At 37.1% G+C, this 25,538-nt stretch overlaps 2 protein-coding genes and 1 long non-coding RNA gene across 6 annotated transcripts; 1 reads left to right on the top strand and 2 right to left on the bottom strand.

Annotated features, from left to right (window-relative positions):
- Positions 1-13: 13 nt before the first annotated feature.
- wge (winged eye) lies at positions 14-22,812 on the bottom strand. Of its 4 annotated transcripts, none has more exons than XM_070110505.1 (11): positions 20,488-22,812; positions 20,137-20,280; positions 11,032-11,178; positions 10,808-10,924; positions 5,246-8,934; positions 4,672-4,903; positions 4,524-4,598; positions 3,434-4,272; positions 3,178-3,357; positions 2,954-3,115; positions 14-1,655 (listed from the first exon to the last, which is right to left on the bottom strand). In XM_070110505.1, the coding sequence occupies exons 1-11, from the start codon at positions 21,134-21,136 to the stop codon at positions 1,320-1,322; spliced, it is 6,570 nt and encodes a 2,189-aa protein (XP_069966606.1). In that variant the 5' UTR covers positions 21,137-22,812; the 3' UTR covers positions 14-1,319. The 4 variants fall into 4 exon arrangements, with proteins under 4 accessions (XP_069966606.1, XP_069966609.1, XP_014103432.2 ...); XM_070110508.1 differs by having other exon boundaries at positions 5,246-8,901; XM_014247957.3 differs by lacking the exon at positions 4,524-4,598.
- Positions 22,351-25,275, top strand: LOC138857581 (uncharacterized). The gene is made up of 3 exons (XR_011396703.1): positions 22,351-22,457; positions 22,822-23,528; positions 25,206-25,275. It is a non-coding gene; the product is annotated as an uncharacterized lncRNA (long non-coding RNA).
- Positions 23,587-25,232, bottom strand: RNF220 (ring finger protein 220). The gene is made up of 2 exons (XM_014247866.3): positions 24,826-25,232; positions 23,587-24,767 (listed from the first exon to the last, which is right to left on the bottom strand). The coding sequence occupies exons 1-2, from the start codon at positions 25,108-25,110 to the stop codon at positions 23,898-23,900; spliced, it is 1,155 nt and encodes a 384-aa protein (XP_014103341.2). The 5' UTR covers positions 25,111-25,232; the 3' UTR covers positions 23,587-23,897.
- Positions 25,276-25,538: the final 263 nt, after the last annotated feature.

Below are 25,538 nucleotides of genomic sequence, written 5' to 3'. Positions count from 1 at the left end.
GAAAGAGCACGAGTTAGTTTATTTTCATTTGCATTTTTATTTTTTTAGCTTTTTTTCTCTATTGATTTTAAGTAAGATTCTTCATTTGTGTGTGTGTATTTTTTTGTCGCCATTTTTTGTATTTCTTATTTTTAAATATGAATAAACGAGATGTAAATATACAACGCATTCTCACCATAGTCATAATCATCAAAAATCATTATAGCAATTATCATCATCAAAATCATTATCGTCTTCATCATCAATTATCATCGATCGACTATCACAATAAATTGTTACAATTATAGTATATTTTTAGTAGTTTCCTGTTCGATTTCTTCGGACATTCATTTTCGTACTGCACGCTTCTAGCTTTTCACAGGTTCTTTTTGCGCTTCTTTTTTTGTTTTGTTTGCTTGCTGCCCTATCTTATATGTATAGTTGCTGGAGTTTTAAAGTTTTTTTTTTAAATTTTTCTGTACTTTAGTTTTAAATTTCATCTGAAATATAGTATATATAAGTATATCTGCTGTATAACCGTTATATTACTGTCCGAAAAAATATCAATTTTGTTTGTTAGATTCCATTTCTTTTTGTATTATGTGCTTCTTCTTCAATATTATTGTATAATCGTCTGTAAGTGTTCGTAATAAGTTCGTCTGTTTTCATGAATCTTTGTTTGTGTACGTTTATTTGTATAATATATATATGTATATATAAGTATTTTTTATTACATTTAAAATTAAAGTTATCTCTTTATCTCATAAATGTTACTCATCGACATTTAGCATGCTATGCTCTTTACGTGTTGTATCTCTTTCGCATAGATATATATATATATATATATATATATATATAATGTAATAATATATTTAATATAATATATAGTGATTCTCTTTTTGTATCATCATGTTTTGCAATTAGCTCCTTTTAACTCTCTCTCCTCTAAAATTAAATCGATTCACACTTATACTTACACATATAGTATAAACATTTCTACAGCACAACTTAGCCGGCCTAGTTGAGTGACATTTGTTGCTATTGCCTATCATATGCATGTCCATCTGTCCATATATAGAACAAAACATACTTTTTAAGTTTTACTGTTAGTTTACTTGCTTCTTTATCATTGTGAATTTTTTTAATCTAAATATGTATGTGTGGCACATGCCCATATATATTTTTTATATATCGATACATATATATATATACTTTCATTTTTTTACATATACATACATACATATTTTTAACTTAATTTTTGTTTTGTTTATTACTCCTTAAAGTATTTAGTATTTAAATGTGATTTCTTGGGCCTCAAGTTACTACTTTCATCTTATATATTAATCAACAACCGCATTTATATTATCTATGTCTACATCGTTTTGTTGTTGTTGCTGCTCCTGCAATGGCTGCTGCTTTTGCTCAAGCTGTTTTGCCTGCTGCTGCTGTTGCTCTGCCTTAAGCGTTGGTATCTCCTCCTGCAGATTGAGCACCTGGACTCGCGGATTATAATAGCCCGCTAAGTAGTATGTATCATTATTATCATAAATCGATTGATATTGCTTCGAATCAGCACCGAATTTAGCGAAGTAACGCTCAAACGGTAGTACTTCACAGCGATGCGATATCGTCTGGACGTCGTTTTCGTCCTCGTGTGGTGATTCAAATAAAGCGCCCTGGGTAGAACAGAAATTTATAATAAAAGGTTAATAAAGTAAAAGGCAGTGAGTAATAGTTTTAGAGAGTCTAATATTATTTGACAGAAATTTTCCACCTATTGAAAAAAGTAAAACTTAAGAAGGTTGTATATAGCAAAAAAAAAAAAATTCAATTGGGAATACTCAAATACCGCAAATGAGCTGCATATTGCAGAGAAAAATACGGCAAAATTTCAGAACGATATTTTAAAACCGAGGGACTAGTTCGCATACATATCCAAACAAACAGTCGGACATGACTAAGAGGACTCAGCTCGTCATGCTGATCATTTATATATACATTTTATAGGGTCTCCGACGTTTCCTTTCCTTCTGGATGTTACAAACATAATATACTTTGTTTAGAGTGCCTTATTTAATCTTCATTATAATTAGAACAGGTTTTTTATGTTTTTACAAACAACACATAAAACATGGCAACTCTACTCGGAAGAAATTCGCACTAAAACTTTTTTTTATATAATATGCTGTATTTTCTTTTTTATACTAGCAGATAAGTTCATTTGTCATCCCACTTGGGGGCACTTTATTTCATGACATTGACTTCGTTCCCGTGGCCCAATGACGCCTACATCGCATATTATGTTGCAGCCTAGCGTGATATCTTTCATATATAATGTCTGAATCGATTAATTCAAACAGTTATATAAAGGTATTCAATCAGTCTTGAATATAAAGTAATTAATTTTGATAAGGATTAATACTAAGGTACGCATAAAGAGCTCTTACAGAGGCGGCATTTTTATTATTATTATTTTTTAAATAAAATAACACCTTATGTGAAGTAACTATAATCGTCGTGTTCTATAAACAATAGTATTTTCAGCGGACGCTATGTAAGGGATTTTTTAAGTCATTTTTTTAAACCTTGGCTTACATTATTGGCGTTTTAGTAAGGATCCCTAACTTTTTTGATAATACACTACAGCCTATGTTCACCGGAGAGAGTATAGGTACTATAACTAAGGTAGTAGTAGCTATGTTCTTGAAACTTAAAAAATTTGGCGGTATTTTAGTCTATTCAGAGGAACCTGTCCTGTAATTGAATTGAATGCAATTTAATCACAAATCACAATCAAATCTTTCCTATTTATATGTGGCAACCATCTTTAAATTCAACTTTTAATTTATGTACATAATTACATTGTTGATACTTCTCAATATGGCTGATCACACAATTTAACTTTTTCGCATTTTACAAAGTAAAAACAACTCCGCATATATATCTAAGTTACATATGTACTCCTGTTACTTACCGGATATTTAAGATTCGGACAACCCGTTGTCTCTTCAGGATGATAAAACCATCGTACACGTACTACTTTATTGCTGGACGTTGTCTCCCACATGGATTCAATGCGTCCAATATATGGCCTATCTGGTCTACCAGTTGATAAAAATACTGCACAATCCCCAACCTAAAATATATTAAATCCAATTTAACAACAAATTTATGTTTGCGCTCGATAAAGGCAATTACAGTTATTGTTTCTTTTCCCCTTTTGATTGTTTTATAGAATTGCTTGCGGGCTCTGCCCTTAATACCAGCTTTACGATAAGCTTTACCCTGCCAACCCCAGAGCTGTCGCTCCGGCAGAAAAGCAGCAATTTTGCTGCCCTTCGAATTATTGTGCTCCACCTCCTCGTCATCACATTTGTTCTAGGAAGCAAAAAGAAAAATTAATAATAATATTATAATTAAATTAATACACTAAGAAGCATATTTCTTTAATTACCTCATCCGATAGCTCGGACATCATATTTGATGTGCTCTCTTCCTCCAAATCCAAATGCTCAGTTTTAACTTTAGCATTTGACGCCGCCGTCGACGGCACAGTTTCCATCTTAATTGCAGCCGCAGCGGGCAGGCAAGCCGATGCGTTTTGAGTTTGTGACTTGCTGTGACCAGTTACTGCTTGGAAGGCGCCACCCTGTGTTTGTGCCTTTCGCGCCACTTCCGGCACGACGTGCTCTTCGGCAACTTCATCGGCATCCGTTGCCATTAGCGTATTGTTGCTGTGATTATCCCCAACTGTTGCAGGGTATTCTCGTTTACCTTTGTAGGTGATCGGTGTAGACGTCAGAAAATTGCCACTTGGCGCCAAACCGGCGTTTTTGATTACGAACGTATTATTAGCACCATTAATCGCTTCACATTCACCATTCGCCTTGCGATGATGATGTTTCTTGTGCTTTTTGCGTTTTTTATGTTTGTGATGTTTGCGATTGCACTCGGTAGCATCGTCCACACCACTTGTGCCATTCACAGTGGACGCGACAAGTGGTTGTCCACCATTAACTGTCACCGGTATTGTATTTGCGATGCCGTTTGCTGCTAACGCTGCTGCTGCTTGTGATTTCTTCTTCAAACTCTTAATGCGTTTCTTCTCCTTACGCTGGGCGCTTAAATCTTTCGCACTCTGTGTTGGCGGATCGCTGCCGCATGTTGATGGCGCCGCGGCTGACATATCGGCGAGTGCAAATGTGGAAATGTGATCGTGAGCATCATTAGAATTGTGACTGCTTCCGGAACCGTTGACGTTACGCGCACCAGCGCTCGATTTCTTGTGCTTGCCTAAAGAGTAGAGGGGATTATCGTTGTACTCTGATGAGTTGGGACGTTTAAAAAGAAAAGAGAACGGAAAAAGTAGGGATACAAATTAAAACGCACGAAATACAGAATAGCAGATCAATTGAAAATCATAGATGAATTGAGGTTAATGAATGAATATGAAATTGATCGGAAATTTGTGGTTGTTGTAATTTTGAAGGGTGGCACGAAAACAAATGAGAATTAAAAAAATTCTAGAAAAACGAAGAACATACTTTTCGGAAGCGAAGAAATCTCTTCATCATCCAATAAACTTTGACCCAAAATTTCCGACCCTTTTTTCAATGAAACTGAAATGAATGAATGGGCGCAAAAGAGATGAATGTGCATGAATTATACAATATTACATTTCAACACACTTACCCACAATGGGATAGTCACTTAGTAGGAAGCGTATATTCTGTAAACGTATGCGTCCACTGTCGCCATCGTCAAATTCCACGCTTACAGAATCGTTCGGTGTTTCACCGTCATCGGATGATTCAGACTCGATAGCACGACCCGGATAAAGGCAACGGTATTGCTGACTCCAATAGGCACAAAGTCGTGTGCCAACAGGTACACTCTCCACAGATTTAGGCGCCACCTCCAGAATCTAAAATTGAAATGGTTTATGTACTCATTCTCTTTTTACTATATTAAATTATAAATGAAAAGTAAGCCGAATACAAATTATAAGTTATTTTACGTTAGAATTCTAAAAGTATTTTTTTTTTGGTTAGGATTGTTCTGACTAACGTGGCCGGCATAGTCGAGTGAGTTGAGAGTGTGTTCAAAATGTGTAAATGTTTGACTTAAAAGACATTATCATTAAATCCCTTAGCATTTCGGATGTAGCAACACCTAAAACGCTTTTAACTTGAAAACATTTTTAAAAAGGGTACATAAACTATCTATAAATATACAGTGAATTCATATACAATATTAGAATACTCACAGTATCCTTGAAGATCTCCTCGCGCGACATTATATGCGATTTATTACCACGCTCGCCATCCAATGTGATCGCGTACACGTCAGGCGGTTGAAGTGGTTTCATCACGCCGGCATAGAAGAGACCACCCATGTCGGTCAGCACTCGCGTTTCCTTTCTATATAAATGATCACTGGTCAGCATTAGTTGATGATCACGTGGGTCTATTGCTTTTCTGTATGCTTGCTGTTGGGACTGCGGTGACTGAGAAGTTTGAGCCACAGATGACAGATGCTGCTCTTGCCTTTGCTGCGCCGAGTGCTTGGAATTCTGCTGTTTAACGTTCGTTCCCATTTTTTGTATCAGCGATGTAGATACGCTAACCGAACTCTGCTCATCGGCCGAAGAATGCCCCTCTTTCGAACGTCTATTGACGGCAACCGAAGTAGATGTTGACGTAACACCAACAATTAACTTCGGCTCTTTGCATACTATTGTCGTGCTTGGGCATTTATCCGAAGATGTGTGCTTTTGCGCATGACGCTGAGGTGTGCCGCCATTTCGCATGTCGACGCCTAGTGATGCTGCCGCAACCGCACCCGCTAAAGCGCTGGGACCTAGTCGCACTGGTTTGTAAACGGGCAAGGATGGGCCCGTGGAGCTGCTAGCCGAAAGCGTGTTGTTGTCTTCTGAATTGTCGCATTCAGGGGGCGGAAATTGTGCGTGTGGAAGTGTGGGTGTGGCGGATGGTGGCTTCTCGCCGAAGCGCAGAAAACTGGAACGATTTAAGTAGGGCGTTGAAGTGGCACCCACTACACTGCTATTAGTGGAGAATTTCGGAAACTTGTAATCACAGAGTGGTAGAGATGTGCCTGTCGTGCTGCAGGAGAGGCCACCACCGACACTACCAGCACCCAATGATGAGAGTGACAGTGTGGGTTGTTGTTGTTGTGCGGCAAGCAATTTTGCGCATTTTTTCTTCTTCTTATTTTTGGAGATCTCGTCGAGCTTTCGCTTTTTCTTGCGATATTGACGCGTTATGTCCGCTAAACGCATACGCATATCACTCTCCATTAGCTCGAATATCTCTTGTGCATTGGTCCACTGACCGAAACGCAATTGGAAGTTGGGATCGATACGGTTAAAGGCGCCCTTCAGTTCTTGTTGTAATTGCTCGTCCTCGAAGTCAACATCGTCGGAAGCAGAGGCAGACGCAGCCGCTGCGGCAGCTGCAGAAGCCAACAATTGTTGTTGTTGTTGCTTGTGTTTACGCTTCTCCTTGGCGTATTTCTTCTTGCTCTTCTTCGAGCAGCGCTGTGACTTCTTGCCAACACCACCCAACGTCGATGATGAAGATGATTTTGATGATTTGGAATGTTTGTGCTTTTTGCGCTTCACTGGCGGTTCTCCGCCGCCGCCGCCACCACCACCAATACCGAGACCAAGACCACTCGTCGAAGGCAGCTCGATACCTTCCATTGAGGGAAACGAAGATTGTTCCAAACGATAGGGCGACGGATGTGAACGGCTCTGTAATTCGGGCGTCTGTTGACGTCCGAAAGATGAAGTAGAGCGTGACGGTGGCGGCGACTCGCTTTCAGTGAACAAATTGCCACGGCTGCTCTGAACTTCTTCTTGGATGCGTTGTTCAGCTAGAGCGCAGAGCAAATTCAAACCGCCCAGAGGCTCTACTATCGTTGTGGGCACGTTAGATGAAGGTGTGGGTGGGAGCGCGTGAGCCAGCAAGGGCAGCGGAGTTGTTTGTCGCTGCATTTCAGCCTCTCTAGGCACACAAGAGTCGCAGCTGCCCGAAACCGGCTGCGATACATCCGATTGCTGTGTGATAAATTGTGGCATTTGTGACGGTAAGGATGGCGCGACAGTTGATGATGACAATTCATCGCTCATTGAAGAAACGGGTGCGTCCATGTGGTCGAGTGGTTCCTGCTTAACACGCACCATTGTCATGCCAATGCCTACGCCGATACCTTTACTCGCCAGCGTACTAGTGCTGATGTTTGATAGCAGCTCCAGGCCGGTTAGATCTTCTGGGCCGGATTGCTGTAGTTGCTGTTGATGCTCATTGTAATGCACTGGTTCATTACCTGAAAGCATTGGAACGGCTTCGCCCGCTGAAGACGATGGTGGAGGAGGTTGCGTTAAAACTTCGTAACCTTCAGCTTCCCCATTCGCCGCTGCGTTGGCTTCATTATGGCACACAATATGATTTGTTTCTGTCGTGGTTGCTGTTGACGTTGTTGTTATGGGTAATCCACCAGTTTCGGAACAATGTACGTTACCATTATGACAACTCTGCTTTGTTAACTCCAAAGGCTCTTGTACATCATCATCATTGTTGTAATTCGGCGAATTCATCGGATTCACCTGTGATGATTGCAACTGTTGTTGCAACTGTTGCTGTTGCTGTTGTATGGCAAGCGGACACGTTGAGTTCTCGTCATCACTACAGACCGGTGTATCGGTTTGTATATTTACATCTTGCATTTGGGGTGGTGGACCTGACTGAGGCGTTTGGCCACTGTTGTTTATTGCACGAGGCACACCCACCACTATACCACTCACCGACTGCGACGGCCCAGCTTCTACTGGACTTGTTTTAAAATTGATTGCCGTCGTCTCATCCCCCAATGGCGTTGGTGGACCGATAGTGGTCGAAAGTGTAGATGGCGGTCCCGTAGTCCCACCACCATTTATGAAAATACCTGTGGGAGTCACAGTTGTAGTGGCGCCAGTAACGCTGCCAGCCGTACCGCGCTGTAACGATGCAGATAAATTGAGTAAAGCCGGCGATGGTGTCGAAGTGGTCTGAAATAGTAATTGTGGTTGCAACTGTGGCCCACCAGCAGCTGCAGCCGCCGACTCCATAGTCGCCGACGTTGGAGGGGTCGGCAAACGCATTAAATTTAATGCCTGGGCATTAACGGCGGCAGCGTTGTGCAAATCCAACAGATTCGTTGTATTTGTAGTCGTTTTATCCCGACCATCGAAATTCAAAGCAATTGGATGAGACGTTGACGACGGCGTCGTGCCCAAACCCGCATGATGGGTTTTTCCCGTTGCTGCCGCCGCAGCCGCCATAAAATCCGTCGCACACCAGTCTTCGATTTTCAATGCGGCAGGCGGTAGAATGAGCGAAGGTGGGGGCGGTAATGCAGCTGTGGACGGTGGTGGCGGTAGCGTCAATGTTGGCTGTAGGGTTTTTTGTGGTTTCGGAGCTTCGAGTATGTTGGAAGCGGACGCACCTGTAGTTGCCAAACTCAGAAAGCGGCTACTTGAACTATTCATATTGTTGCTGCTGTTCATAGTGCCTACAACGCCGCTGCCGCCGCCACTCGATGGTATACCGCCCGGTGCGGCCAAGCTTAAGTTGATTGAATTTGTGGTCTGCTGTGTGTTAGTTTGTTGTTGATTGTGTTGGCAAAGTGTCGAAGTGGCAGCGGCGGCTGCGGCAGCAGCTGCAGCCGCGGTTAAGTAATTCGAGCCGAAAAGTTGGAGTGACGTGGCGTAAGACTGCGGCTGTAGCGTCGAATGTGGGCTCATTGAAGGGAATATAAAATTGGGCGGCGGCTGTAGGGTGGCGGCCGCAGCGGCAGAAGCCGGCGTTGTACCCTGCGGTATGTATGATGGCCAAACAAAAGCCGCCGCCTGTTGGAACGGATCTGTGGGTGTATAGATTGGAAAATTTGATATGCCTATTTGGGTTTTTGAATTCGAGACGTGATTTTTTTCGGTCAAATCAATTTTCAAATCAATTCAAACGAGGCAATAGCAATTTTGATGCGATTTCGAATAATTTTTATTGATTTTATTTAATTCATATCAATTGTAGCGGTCAAGTGGTGGTTGTGGTGGTGGTTTGGTGGTTGTGGGAGATGGGATGGAAAAAGAGGGTACCAAAGCAAATTAGTGAATGTGAAAATTGCAGGTTTTGTTGATTATTATTTTCTTGTCTTGTTAAGTACTCTTTTCAATGTGAAAATGAGACATAGCAAAGCATTAAAATTATAAGCAGAATTCTAAATAAAGTATACAAGTATATACTCGTACATACATAGGTAAACATATAGTAAGTGTACAGATAAGTATATCTACGTAAGCGTTAATCAGTAGAAATATCGTATGGTGTTTTTGCATTAAACAAATTTAAGAAAATATAAAAACAATATTTGTGTAAAAATTAAAATAAATCAAATATTTGAATTTAGTCAACAAAATTAACTACTAAAATGAGCTCCTCAGTTATTCTTAAAAGCGATTTAATTAGTATAAAAAACTCCCTTTCGTACGATCCTAAAGTTTTGAGCATTAGGCGCATTATTGAAGAGAAGGTGAGAGGGGTAGTCTCAGAATTTTCAAAAAACTGTTTCTTTTCGCATTTGTTTAAAGTATTTACAATAGCTAATAAATATTCTCTGAAAATTTTAAATAAACTAGGCAAAAACTAGTGACCACTATGGCACATTAAATTTAATGCGAACAATGAACACAAAGAATTCAAGAACCGTTCGTCTTCTTTGTTGAAACTGTAGAGCCGATAACAAAGATTTCGTTAAAGAATTACCAAGTGTCATTGAATTAAGGTACTAATTTTTCGTATCCTTAACGCTTCGGTTATTCGTCCGTCTTTCAGAATAGCATTATTTTGGACACAAACAGCAGATATAAAACGGACAATTTTCAATTTCGTATATTAGCAACTAGAAAGCAACCTGCGGCCCGTCAACAAAACAATACCAAAAGCCAACCGGCAAATATATAGTAATTATAAACGAGTGAGCATTAATTAGCGGCTGAAGATAAAAACAAGCGGCATTATAATAATAATTAATAAAAAAAAATATGTAAAACACTTCATAATCAATAGGAAACAATAATGAACGATTAATTTTATAGTTTGAGTATGTTATTGCAAGATCGACGGTCTTGAAGAATGATACTTGAGCGGTTTTGATTCAGATTAACACAAAATTTAAGAGACAAAGTCTAGTCTCAATCAGAATTTGAAATAAGCAGAGAAAAGTAGTTCGAGCAACTTTCGAAACATTTGAAAGAGCACACAACTGCTGTGAAAGTTTATAACATCGACATTAATAGTTAACCTGCTCTAGATTTGGTAAAGTAATAAATGTTATGAAAAATAGTGCAGAAATGTACATATATTGAAAAAGCGTTAGCGATGGCAAAATCCGAAAACATGAGTTTTTGTGTGTTCAAAAGTAAGATCCCTCAGGTTTTAACTTTGGCAACCGTAAATATCGCATAAAAACAAACGAAAAATTTTAGCCAAAAATCCCTTATTCGAATTTATAAAAAATAAAAAATTAAATAACTTTTGTTTTGCCGTGTGACCGCTTGTTGCAACTTTTAACGCTAACAGATTTGTATATGGTATGGTGTTGTATGAAAATGTGATGAAACCGTTGGTGATGAATATGAATTGAAGCTCTTTGCTAATACTTTTAAATCCGTATATAGGAGTATGTATGTACATATGTATTAATATAGGTGTGTTTGTAAGTTATTGAAAACATTTTACGAGTATGTACATATATGAAGTGAACCTACCTAAGGCGGCTGGTGTAGCCGGCAAAAGTACCACTTGACTGCGACTTGCATCGCGCGAATACTGCAAACCCACGGTGGCTGGAGACATGGAAATCACTGACTCAATGGGAAGCGCATCTAAGGAGCAAAATAAATATTATACATTTTGTTTGTTGTAATTGTCGATTGTGTATAATTAATCAAGTAATTTGTAAGATTATACTAAGTAAAAAATCATAACTCACTTTGATATTGCCAAAAGGTTGACGGTGCACGATTTACACTTTGCACACCAGCGGCGCTGAGCGCCAATTCCTCGGCGGTCGCTGACCCAGTCACTAAGTCACCGTTACCCGTAAAATAGATGTTGCTGCAGCCAGTACTAACACCACCTGAAAAATATGAGAAGAAAACATAAATATTTATTACACAAAACCATAAACAGAAGAATATAAAGAATAGAGCAGCAAAAAATTACGCGCCTAAAAGTTAACTAACACAACTGCTTAATGCTGACGCCCAAGCGCACGAAAGTAGTCTACAAAATTGTGAAAATTGCGGGAAATTTACTAAACTTTCACTTTCCACTCGTTAACTGCTGATAATTAATTCTGGGCGTAAGTGTCAAATAAAATAGAATGAAATAATTTCCTGTATAATTTTCTGTGATGGTTTGCAGGCACGGTTTTGAACGCACAACTTCCAACAGTCAACTGAAATTCTGCAAATTCACTACGCAATATTTTGCATACAGATGCATGTATATGTGTGTATGTGTGCAGAAGACATCCTGAGTGAGCGTGTGTGTGGCTGTGAGCAGCGTATTTGCGTTGACCTTGAACTATTTACCGGAGCTGCAGTTGTTGTTCCTGCCCGTAGATAATATGCACAAGTGTGCAATTTACAGATTTTGACTAGGTCCGATTGTTGTTGCTGTTCAATCTTTTTGATGAATTTGTTCTTTTTCTTCGTTTATTATGTGGGTGATTGGTCAACATTAACCATCCTCAGATTGTAGTTGCAGGGCAGGATTAAAAATAAATGCCTATAATAACATACTCGTATAATAGTACAACACAGACCCTTACAGGTGTTTAGGCCGAGCTTCACAGCGAAATTATGTAGGTATATAAATATATGATTATTGCATGTAAATAGCATGTAAATACAGATGTGGCTGAGTTTCATTGCATCTCCTAAGAGTGAACTTCTTCATGAAAGCGAAATATTATTATTTTAATTGATATTTTTGGCAACTGACCTGGCTAGCAATAGTCGAAGGATTACGCACAGACACACTTTAATTCACTTTGTATTTAGTGCAATTTATATGCTTATGAATGCGACTGTACTTTCGGGTGCTCTAAGGTTAGGCAGCTAGTAGGTGTATTGTATATGATAAATGAACATACCGCCGGTCGTAATGCAATTAAATGCCAGCAAATGAAGAGTTTCCATCATACAAAAAAAAATTGTGTGTATCCCTCTGGTCACACATACACATAATTACATGTATGCGGGAAATTGGTTGTTTTATTTTGTTATTTAATGTCTTAATTTTTCGAATCAAAATTAAAAATAATATAATATCGTAATTATCAACATCAAGCTTTTGAAACGAAAAACAATTAAACAAGAAAAAACGTTAACTTTGGCTGCCCCGAAGCTAGAATACCCTTCACAAATAAGTTTCCTTACAATAACTTAATTTTCATTGTTCAATTTCTATGGCAGCTATATGCTATAGTGGTCTGATCTAAAAAAAATGTTCGGTTACCTTGATTTTGATAGTTTAGTTTGTAAAACTAAAAAATTTGTTCGGATATTTTAACGTTACCTTGGACAATAATCCATGACAAATTTCGCGAAGATATCTTGTCAAATAAAAAAATTGTCCACATAAATACATCATTTTGATCGTATAGTTTGTATGGTAGCTACATATATGGTCCGATATCGGCGGCTCCTTGGGGAGAAAAGACTGCGCGCAAAATTTCACATCGAAATCTTAAAAACTGAGGGACTTGACATATATATATATATATATATGTATATTTTATAGGGCTTTCGACGTTTCCTACTAGGTGTCACAAATTTCGTGACAAACTTAACATACCCTGTTCGGATTATAAAAAGTACGGGATATTTTGTCGGCATGTTATTAAATTTTGTGTTTGAACGGATTTTCGAACATATGACCCATGGAATATCTCGCTGGTAAGACCAATCTCATAAAAAATAGTCGAAAGGAATCAAATGAATGACATATATGATTCGAGTCGAAATTCATTCTCCAAGAACAATTTTGCCCTTCAGCAATCGACATTGACGCGGAGAACGTAAAAAAAAGCGAGTCAGCGAATCATTTGTCTGTAGTGCTCTCCATTGACGGTAACTTTGTGAATGCAAGAGAACTTGAAGCATCTCCTAAACATTTTTAACACTCCAAATAGGCGTTAAGCCAGAAATGTGCCGCACAGCATGTAAGTTTTGGTATTAAATTTTCAGCTTTGCGGTCTTGCACGCTAACAAACCAAGGTATCCTGAATAAAAATGTCAATATATATGTCTACTTGAACAGCTATGAATATACATATATACTATGAAACTGTATACGCCTAAAAGCACCCTACATAATTATGGTGTTATTACTTTACGATACGCTTCAGGAAATTGAAGGCTCGATGAAATGGCGATTCATTATTTTACCGTTTGCATCAATTACGGCAATAGCTATTTTCCAAACAGGGAGAAGACTCAGAAAGCTTATCTCACCCAAGCAACTGCGCAATTCGAGTGAAAATATTCAACTGTTGGATCTAAATATTTTGTTGTTGGTGGCTATAACAAATCAGAACCACAATGGCCAACATGCCAAATTCCCCTATCAGATGTTTTTTGTTAATATCCAAGTGAATAAGACCGGCTCCTATGTATGCCTTTTCTGGTTGTCCAAAAACGTGTATACTTTAATACTGCAGATATATGAAATATATATATATGTACATATGTATACGTATATACATATGTATAATGTGCGAAATTTCACAAGTTTCTAAAAGATATGTACGTACAACATTTTATAAATGAAAAACAAAAACAACAATTAATGTATGCATTCGCCTTATACATGTCTTTAGAGTACGTAAAATACGACACAGTAGGGGGTATAATAAACATATATAAATAATAGCAAAAAATTAAGCACAGATTGTCCAAAAATGCAAAATTATAAATAAATAAAACAATTATAAGAAAAAGTAAGTGAGTAAGTAAGCTGCAAGCGAATTAAATGCCCTTTGATTCCACTGATTTGTAGTCTTCAATTGCGTTAGAAACCTGCTCATTTTGGCAGTCATGTAGATTTATAATAAGTCTATTTAAATTCAATGATAAATCAATGCAAATTTTTTCAAGGTATTTGCGTATACATACATATGGTACATATGTGCATACATAGGTATATATATATATAATATATTGTACATTATAGAAATTTTTATAAAGAATAGTCACAGCGAATGAAAAAAAAAATATAATAATTACGATTGTGCTCGATCATCAAACGTCACTAGCAATTAGTTGTATGTATGTATTGTCGTATATCCACGTACCTAAGTGTATTCTTATATTTGCGGTTAAGAGGTTTTGAAGTTGGGGCAACCAATTTATGTACTCTATCTTGGGTCTTGGCAAGGCGCGATATTACTCGCTGTATGTAATTGTTTTTGTAATTAGCCGTTCGAGTTTTCAAACAAAAGTAAGCTGCCCATTTAAATACATACACATGTTTATACACTTATGGGCAAAATAATAGATACACATAAGAAACATTTACTATTAACCGCATTTTAATATTTATTAAATTAATTAGGGTGAAATATTTAGAGATATCGTCACAAAATGTATATGAAATATAGCGAAGTTGTTGCTCGGCGGCACCCTTTCTTGTTGTTTCCTTAAGATATCACACACAATCACCAATATATACGATATAAAATCAATTGAACACACCCAATCACGATTAGGTGAAGTTATGGATCGTTATCCCCCATTTTTCGTACAACTCACTGCTAAGAATAAAATTTTAATCCAATTTAATTGTGAGAAATACCTCATATACCATCTGACAAATGCAAGCACACCAACGCTTAATCCAATTTTCCGCAAACTTGTTACAAGCTCCGGCTGGGATGGCCTTCAATGCCGTCAGCGATTTTTTATTTTTTTTGTTTCGGCACAATTTTAGAGCGCCATTCGCTTAATTGTTGAAAAGAATCGACGTAATATTCATAAGCCCACGTCGCGTCAATAGTAATGCAACAGCGCAACAGTTTGAAGGGACCTCAACTACGTTGTCAAGCATCTCCTTTGCGCCCTTTACTCGACGTCGTTTTTTCAGGTATTTTCGTACGAGTTCAGCTTTAACACTCTTCACACCCAAAACATTAAGCAAAATGTGTTGAGTCGATCTATGATATGTAGAATATCTCTGATATCTCTCTGATGCCAACACGACAATTTTCAAGCACTGTTTCTTTAACTCTTTCACTGCTTATTGTCATTAACAGAGGAGGATGGACGGCTCTTAACGACAACTTTTCGAACACTTCACGACTTCCACTTAAACTCGTTGTTAAATATTCTTTTCAAGAATAAAAATTCGTCAGAAAAACTTTTTGCGTCGTAAACAAACAGCTGTTAAACATACAATTATTGACATATGGAGCACGAACTTCACACGAATACAAAAGGAGATTGTACCAATCTAGGAAAAAAAATGTAATCAAATCGGTTTTCGCGGGCATTTAATTGCACCAGTCCGGGTCAAATTTGATCAGACATGTATATCATTTCTGCGCTTTCTAAAGCCTTCCTTCTTTAATATATTGTCAAATTCAGATTTGTCAGTAGGTCGAGTTTTCGGCGCCGTTATTTCGGTAGTAAGCAATCGGAGCCAAGGTTTTCATTGATTTGTGACACGGATAATCGATCTTATTGGTTTCACTTAAGTGGATAGATTTTTAAAATCCACCGAACAACAAATTTCTCAACACCCCAGAAGTTGCAAGTTTTTACAAGAAAATACCATAATTATACTAAGAAATCGAGGGGCATCTATTTAGTTAAAAATTCTTGGTTGAATAAGTTTTATCTTAAAGGGAGCAGGGGGATCCACCCTCATCATTGAGAATGAAAATGTATTAATAAGTATAAATAAGAAAAACATTGCATGATTTTGTGCAGATACATATATTTATATGTATAAAATTCCAAAATATACTGCCCACCCATAGTTATAACTATAATATGGCTGCATATTGTAGAAACGTTTTAAGACGGAGGAATATACAGTACAATTATTTGTCCTCTGCACTAAAAGATAATTGAGATTCTTTGTTGGTCCCCTTATTTTTGATCATACGAGAAAGCTCTTATATACTTTATTTATCTATGCTCTTCAGAATTATTACGGCTCATTGGACATTTATGCAAGGAAAAGACTTTTCGTTATCGAAGAAAAAAGCTTATCAAGATATGATTGACATTTCAATAAAGCAGCGGGAACAATACATTTACTCTCGAATTCACTCTATTAATAGCATTAATCACCAACTTCACACAACAATCAAGCTTCCATCAGTGAAAACATGATTTTTCGTATTTTCAATACACTCGAAAGGAAATATCTAATCAAATATTTTGTATCGCATTACAAGAATTCGCCCACCATTAATTTACGAGCTCATTAGTACGCATTTTAGGAAAATTGGACGTAAGAAAGACATTAATGCAATTTTTAATTTCATTCAAGCACTCCATGTGCCTACCACCAAAGGTATTACAAATAAAATATTATGCACGAAAAGAGTGCTACACGAAGGGGGAGAAGTCGAAAACATGTCTCAGCATCAAGTGGGTATGTTTCCATATGGTCGCACCGCACCTCAGCATCATACTTACGACCATGGCAATGGCAATGTTGCGTGTTAGGAATGTAAGTAGAATATGAAGTAGAAGCAAAAGAAAGTGGAAATATGTACATGGTACACAAAGCGAACGCAGCATTCATCCCTTTTGTGTGCTTCCAAATACGCCCGGCAAATTCACTCACGCTGTGTGTTGCATCAATTGCGAACGATTGCTCGCTATTATTTTGTTGACATACCCACCTTGCGAAACAGTAACGAGAATACTCAATGAGCATGCCAGCGGCAATGATGGCGTTGGTGGCGGGCATATAAAGGAAAAGGCAAAACACAAAACAACTTTGGCGAACAACATTGTAAATACACCCCCTGTGCAAATAGTAACGGCGATACCATATGATTTTTTTTTAATAAGAAATATGTTATGTTAAAATGTGAGGATGATGGGTAAAGTAAGGGAATCCTAGACTTTCACTTACTTGCTTAGGGATGAAGTCAACGAACGACGCTGGCGGGGGTGGTGTGCACATGTTCTGCTTCGGCACATGCAAGTATACTTGGAAAGGAAAGAAATGACGCAAAGCGCACCACAAAAGAAAGAGCATACACCGAAACATACATACATATATTTACGCCGTGGAAGAAAGGAGCTGAGCAACTGAAAATGCAATTTTACTTATGCTCACAAAAACGGTACATATCCATTATATCTTCGACTTCTTGCTTCAACAATCAGATGTCTGGGGAGCGAAACGGCTCTTAGGTGGGCGAACGGGTAAAATTTGGAAGCGCAATTTCAATGAAAGTCCTTACAATAGAGCAGCAGAATAACTTGCTATTGATCACACGCTGCTCAGTCAAAGAAATGTATGTACTTAGTCTGGCCACAGGCGCTTTTCCCACCCACAATTTAAATTAATTCTTTATTCATTATTTTAAAGCATCTACTCAAAATCGTTTATCAACTCACTTTGATCGCCTTCGAGCATATATTTACATATTACAAAACCTCTCTAGTGCATTGGGTGAGCGACTATCACTTAATACGTCGTGTGTTCAAATTACAACCGAGGAAAATTCTAACATATTATGTATATATTGTAATATGTTATTATATTCCTCAGAAGATAAAGATCATCATGGAAATTAAAAAGCCGACGGCTTTACGTTGTAAATATCACACAACACAAATCGAACAGTTGGTGAAGACGTCAGTACCAATTAAGAATGCTAGTGCGTGCATAAGTATGTATGTACATATATACATACATACATATGTATGTATATGTATAATCTCTTTACAAGTACGCATAAGTCCACAACTATATTGAGTGCTAACGAAGGAATTCCCATGACAAATTTATATAATCTGATTAGTGCTTTAAATCAACACGGTAATGAGACATATTAAACGACATGCTTATAAACCCGTGTCTCTTCATCTCTTTGATCTACCAAAATGTAACCCCAAACAACTAAATATTTATCCATTCATCAAAACTACCACCAATAAAACCAACTATGCAGCATTGTCCACCTCTTCGCTTTCTGTATCCACCATCCGGCCAAACCCTCACTCCATTTCCGTTCCATTCAACCACCATTATTCATTTATGCGTAGGCCTTATGTCGCAGAGATTGTAGTCGAAATTAATAATAAAAGTTAAAGTATACATTTTTTGACTAAATCAAAAACAAGAAGAGGGTAGTACATACACACGTACATAAATTTGTTGTAGTGAATTTTGTGTATGGGGGGGAGTCAACTGTGAGAAGGCCACTTGAAGTGATAAAATAAAAATAAATGTACGACAGTGCATAGCACAGCAGTGATCACAAAAATAGCATAATCTGATCATGATCTTTTAATATCGACTTTGAAAAATACGAAATAATTAGTTATATTATACTATCACTTTTTTCATATAAACCGATCAGACTAAATTTATATTGTTTAAACTAACTTAATACACCAAAGAAATCGCTATCGCTTTTCCTGGTATTTCTTTTTAAACAATTTTGCACACGTGAGGCACTTTAATTGTGCAAACCCCCATTAATTTTGAGTTGAAGTTCGTAAGGGATGTATGAGTTGAAATTAACCGAGATAACTTCGTTTTCGTTTATGTAAGTTCAATTTGAAGCCCTCCGCAAACTTATTGTAATTTTAGCTAAAATCGCTCTACGAATAAGTATCCAGCTGACGAGAGATTATAACTTAACTAATAGAAATACGACGTGTGTTCGGAAACTAACGGGAAGAAGGAGAATTTCACGTGCTTGGAGTGTCAAATACCCCAAAATACATTTTTTGTTATGTTCAGGTTGTTGTTGTTGTAACGGTGATAAGTTATAATTTAGTTGTCGTCGAGGTCATCTAACGGAGGGAGTTGGGTTCGTTGGGCATGCAAAGAGGTGGTTAGGGTCATGCGGAGACTCATTCCACGCAAGACAGCTGCTAAAGATAGACGTGTTTTATAAGCTTGGCGATTTTCATTTGGATACTAGTAAAAAAAGATTTTCGACTGGAAATTTATAAAAGAAAAGCTCATAAAATACGTTTTATTGAAATATAACATACATAGGTTTTCGAAATTCGTATCGCTGTTTAATTCGATGTATCCCTACTATTCAAAACAAAACTGAGATTATAAATATATCTTTTATTTTGTTTCATGTTTCCTGATTTTTGTACAAAATCATTGATAGTTTCATGAACTGTGGTCACAAATATATTCAAAATCGACAACAAACACAACAAAACCACTGCAGATGTAGTATTACATAAATATTGTTTAGTAAATAGAAATATTACAGTAACTATTTGACACATTTGAGCTTAATACAGTTTATTACTTATTATTATTAATATAAGCATAACTTATATTTTTTTGATTAGAGTAATTCGTTTGGAAAGTTTTGTTTGTAATTTCCAGTTATTCTATTTATGGCATCACCACTGTAGTATATCAAAATGCAAGTATTGTAAGGAACCCTCATTTAAGAGACGACGACTACAAATTGTTGACATTTTTATGCGTTTCTATGCAAAAGTCAGCCCGCATAACTAAAACCCCTTAACCCTTTCATGTCGTTTAAAATTTTTTAAGTATATTGAATAAACCAACAAAATTAAAAAGAGAAGTGTATACGCTTTATTAGCGCTTCACTAAGATTAATAATTGATATACATATATATGTATTTTAAAATAAATATTTAACAACCTATCGGGTTTTTAATAACCAAAATACATTTTTACAATATCTTGAAGTTCTTTGAAATATTTTTGTTTGTTTTATAGACCATAAGCATAAATCTAATGAAATGTCCAAAAATACTAAAATTCATATTTTATAGCAGCAAGAGTTATAACTTAACAAATCAGAAACTCATTCTTGCAAGTGTTTGTCAAAACTCACCTAAATCCGCTACGCGTATACCAAAGCAATTCATGTCCTTATTAAGCGTTTGTTGCATTGGAATCGGTGCAGCATTAGAGAGTGTTCCCGCCGTTTCTTGTGGTCGTTTACGCGCCACGGCAATACCAATAGGCACCGTGTTATCTATAAACAAAGAACCAAAAATAGCAAGTTAAGTGGTTAACTTATCAAACAATATCGTTAAAAAAGTGAAACAAAAAACAAAAAACTTCGAAAAAGAAATAAAAATTTATGTTTCATTCATACATACACACTGTTAGCATAGATAACTGAATCAATTTGAATAATGTAATGCAGGTTTTAATTTTTTTTCACTATAAATTAACATACTTGTGTTAGACATTGTTGGCGCTGCGGCAAGTGTATTCACAGTTGGTGTTTTATCCATTTCATTCACCTTCGGTGAGGAAGCCTCAATCTTCACTAGCGTTGTTAGCGTAGACGACGATGACATCGTTTTGGAAGCTGCTGATATGGAAGCCGAGCAACTGGATGTTGATGAGGCTACACCAACACCCATGCCAACTCCAATACCAATGCCACTGCCACCTGTCGATGATGTCGACACGTGATGCTGCTGGTGATGCTGTTGCTGTTGTGTTTGATGGCAATTAGCAGAGGTAACCTCCGATACTTGGCAAGGTTCGCGTTTAATTTGTACGAATGTATAACTGGTTGAAGTGGAATTAGTTTGTTGATGGTGGTGATGCTGCTGTTGTTGATGTGGATGATGATGATGGCCAGCATTTGCACCACTTAATGGTGATGTAGTGGTTGTGACAAAATGTGGACCACCAGCAAGACTAAAAGGTTCTAAATGCAACGGCGCTCCATTTGCCGTCGCCGTGGAGGGTAGCAAAAACGTTGTAGTAGCCGCAGCAGTGCTACGTTCAAAATGCTCTGTGGCAGCCGCGACGGCAACCGAGGATCCCAACAAATCCGTAGCGGCGGTAGTGCTATGACCATTGAATGTTGCCATTTAATTGCGAGCACAAACAATATTTCTATAATTACGTATTATTTTGTTGATTTCAAACTTCTAACTTTTACGGTTGCTTGTAAAATCAACAAACTGACAACAACGTGCTTGCTTTCTTGACTTGCCGTCGCAAAATTTCGTTTTGTTAAATTTCTTACTGCTTTTTCTAATGTGGGAATTTTTACCGAGGACTGCATCGCCAGCGACTGAATTGCGACGCCATTTCACTGAAAACATTTTCTAAATGCAGATTTTTTTTGCACTAAACTTAATATGTTTTAAAAGTTTGATTACTATTCTCGTTTTTGCTACATTTTCGCATAACTTTTCACACTCATGTCTTCAGTTAAGCACTTTCATAAAAAATATATATATTTAATTCACAGATCTGATTCGTTGTGGCGCTTTATAGCATTTCGATTTATTAATTAGTTGGAATTTCACACATACATACATACAAACACATACAAAATGACATAATCCCGCCTCTGTGGTTTAGCGATGCGGTGGCAAATGTGACGGTCGGTCGAAAGGCCCCCCCTCGGTGCAAATATATCTTTGGACCGTTTCCAATTCACTGGCCAGCAGCACTTTAAAATCTTTTCAAACACTTGTATTGTATGTATTTTCAAGTTGGTTTTAAATGATCACATATATCCTCTTAAAGTTTTTTATGTTTAAGTATGCGAAAAACACGCGCGCGCCTTTCAATTTCGCAAATTCGAGTTCCAGGAATTTAACTTTATTTTTTTTATTGCCGAATACAAAGCCGCGGCCAAAACTGGCTGGCTGACTATTTGGTTGGTTGGCTGGTTATTTAGCGAAATACACTCGTAGTTTTGCCGTCGCGAAATATGCGAAAATACAACGACGACAACGACCAACGATGATGGCAACAACGACGACAAAAAAGCAAGTTTTCACTTTTGCCTTTGCCGTATTCTCGGGTGCACAAACACTTAAACACGCCCAATCACACACATATACGGGACACGATACTGCACTGCACTAATGCCCAGCCACTTTACTGGCTCCTTTATCCGTTGAATTGACTTTGCGTGTTTTTATAATAATATAACTCTTTATTCATTTGTATTTTGCACTTATGCATTTTCTCTTATTTTCCCGCACAAACATTTTTCATTCGTTCATACGTTTATATGCCTTCAATTGAATAGTGGATTGTGCGATTATTTCGCATCTGTACGTCAAGCATTTCATTCACTCGCTATCGCTCACTTCTTCATCGTATTGCGTCAATTTCAATTGCTTCTTCGTTGCTACCTTTCTCAGGCAGATCCTCCACCTCCTCTACTAACAGGTATATATCTATTTATTTTTATTGCTATTTACTATCGCTTTGCTTTCTATTTCTCCTACTTTGTACGAGTTTCTAGCCACTTCTTTTGCTCGCTCTTCTTTTATCTTCACTAGTAATTTTTAACCATTTCCGTTTCTTCTACGTACATACTCCTTCACTATGAATAGTGGACTTCTCGACGTTTTATAACTTACTTATCTTTACATTTATTTCAATTCACCTATCATTTACACTTTGCATATGCAATTAATAAAATATTTCGAAAAAAATTCCACAAAAATTTAACCAAAAAAAATATATTTGTTATTTCTATTTGTTTTCATTCCCGATTCCGAATCTATACTGAATTCCGCGTTGTCGAAAGTTCAAACTATGTAGCCGACTGTACACTAACTCGGACGGCGTAAAGAGAATTGACGGCGGCTCGATAAACAGCTGAGCGAAATGTCAAAAGAGAATGACGTCAATTTCTTAAAATTCGACGGTGGAGTATCTACAAATTCAACTAGCATGATTATTTTTCTTTATTACTATTCAACTAAAAATTGAATTTTGTATTAAATGTTGTTTTCTTTTTTCGACATCCAAAATATATTCTATCAAGCTAGCATACCTCTGGCGAAATATTGTAAGATGTACGAAATATTTGATAACATCATTGAAACGTATATATTACATTAGCTAGATTAAGCAATAAGGTTGCTTATATTGTAAATAAATTTAATAATAAATCAAATCAATCAAATACTATACTTATATGATGCCTTACAAGGTCTGCTTAAATAAATACGCACCTGTGTGCGAATACCACCATAGCGTAAATATTTACGAACGGAAGAAAAAGTCAAAAGCGACAAACGCAAAACAGAATAATAAAAATATTACATTATATTTGAGTATTGTCTATATTTTGTTTTTACCTTATTCGCAAAATGCCGGTTTACAACACAAAATGAGATTTACCTTCCAAAATAACGAGTATCCGCATTGAACCGCTGTAATCAAGGATGAGGAAAGATTCAGAGCTCGGGTAATTTAGAATGAGCTGGTGCACCTTCTATGTACATATAAGTATGTGTTTTCCTTTTAAGAAGCTACTTATATTGAAAAAAAATGTAAAAAAATGATGTGTGTGACGACAGGAATAATACCATATGTTTGTATATTTTTTTACTTCTGGTAGCTAAATAATATCTTGTATTTTTATTGTAACTGTGACACAGCTTTAGTTCTGATAATTCTTAATATCTAATTGCAATGTTTCATTATTATTTCTCCTTACTACAACTCAATACTTCAGCAAGTATACAAAATTGCAGAATAATAATATGTATATGTGTATTAATACATTTAAACTAAATAATTTGAAAAAAAATATATATATATGGTCGAAAAGTTTATAATGCCTTAAAAATGTATAGTGTTGCTACTTTTCTTCATTCACATATAAATTCGGCGTAAATCTTTTGGCGTTGTAATCAAATTGCATTGTGGGCAAAGTTTTCGTGCACCCAACGAACGCAGCCAGCACTCTTCACAATGTACATGCCAGCATGCAACCGAAATAGCTGGATTTTTATAATCATCTAGACAAATCAGACATTTGAATTTATTCTGCGCTTGATTTTCAAATAGTCGTAATTTCATTTTTAACGATTCAATTATCTGCGGGTAGTTTTGTTGCTCATTGTCATTCAATTTATTTTTGGTGCGGTCTTGATGTTCTGTGTGTTCAACACCCTGGGAAATGTATGTCTCGGTATTTGTAGCTACCAATATATCAACGCTCGTGCGAGGCAGTTCTTCCGCGCTATTGTGTAAAACCGTTCCTTCAGAACAAGTTATTAGCCGTCGCATGTAGCTAGTTACGTCACCATCCGCACAGTTGCCATTTTGCTCAGCTATTGGTGGTATAACATCAGCCTCTACATACTGAGCCGGTCCATAAATTTGTGTGTCATCTTCATCTACATTTAAATCTTCCTCTTCTTCGTCACCACCCTGAGTGGAATTATGACTGCCACTACTTGCAGTATTTGTAACAGTTTGACCTATACCAATGGCGGCGTAACCACCTTGCAGCATGCTTGATACACGTATTCGCTTTTGCCCAGCCCATTCATATTCTTCGTACTCTTCTCCATCGTCGTCTTCGTTGCTTGAACTGCCTCCATCACGACCATTGCTTGTCCCATTACTTCGCCGTAAACATTGCTCAGCATGTTGTTGGATTTCCTCTAATGGGAAACTTGCATTACAAACAGGACATTGTTGATCAGTTACAGGTGCTGCTCGTTTACCAGTTCTTCGCTAAAGATGGATTTTTATTGCAATTATAATTTAAATTTATAATATTAAATAAACAAACCCTTATACGTGAATGACGATTTCGTTGAACTCGTTGAAATATTGTCCAAGGTTTTCGTCGGTCTTCACTATGTGCCAACGTATTACTGGCGCCTTGCTGTAACAATTCGGCGCTTGCTTCTCTAACCGCTTTCATTTGCAAATGTCTTAAACGCTCCATTTCCTGTTCGAAATGTGTCTTCACTTCCCAATGCTGCAGTTTGCATTCACACGTAGGACATTGCATGTACTCCTCAGCAACTCCACCAGACCGCAATCGACTAGCTGTTTCGGAAGTGGTCTCCATTTTTGTCTTTGCTGGTCAAAAAACTTTATGAAATTTCTTTTCGATTTTTCATAAATATTTCGATTTTAAACACCATTAAATATCTTTGATTTCAGAAACGTTTTTGATGCAAACAAAACGAAAAACAACTACACACATATGCACACAATAGAAATCATATAGAAATGTTTGATTTGTTGACGGCTGCGATTGGAACAACTGACAGCTGCTAGCAATTGACGGCATAAATTTCCAACAGCGGCGAAATTAAATTGCCACACTTAATTTAAAAAGATCATGTTATATATCGTTATTGAATTATAATTATTTCAACTAAACATCTCATACAAAAAACTAAATAATATTTGTTGTGTAATAAATAACTTAAACTTATCTCTTTATTTCTAATGTTAAACTAAAGTACATAAAATATCTCATTACCAGCATTT

Source organism: Bactrocera oleae, chromosome 2 (assembly GCF_042242935.1).
Source record: "Bactrocera oleae isolate idBacOlea1 chromosome 2, idBacOlea1, whole genome shotgun sequence".
NCBI classification, from domain to species: domain Eukaryota; kingdom Metazoa; phylum Arthropoda; class Insecta; order Diptera; family Tephritidae; genus Bactrocera; species Bactrocera oleae.
Note: the sequence above shows the minus strand (reverse complement) of the source record. Positions and strands in the feature narration are given on the sequence as shown.

Bases quoted from the DNA above. Each gene is read 5' to 3' on its own strand.
- RNF220 (XM_014247866.3), bottom strand. From the start codon at position 25,110: ATGGAGACCACTTCCGAAACAGCTAGTCGATTGCGGTCTGGTGGAGTT. The intron at 24,768-24,825 runs GTTTGTTTATTT...ATCCATCTTTAG, and splicing joins ATCGTCATTCACGTATAAGG to CGAAGAACTGGTAAACGAGC.
- wge (XM_070110505.1), bottom strand. From the start codon at position 21,136: ATGGCAACATTCAATGGTCATAGCACTACCGCCGCTACGGATTTGTTG. The intron at 8,935-10,807 runs GTAGGTTCACTT...AAACCCAAATAG, and splicing joins GGCTACACCAGCCGCCTTAG to GCATATCAAATTTTCCAATC. The intron at 4,904-5,245 runs GTGAGTATTCTA...TTTCAATTTTAG, and splicing joins AGGAGATCTTCAAGGATACT to ATTCTGGAGGTGGCGCCTAA.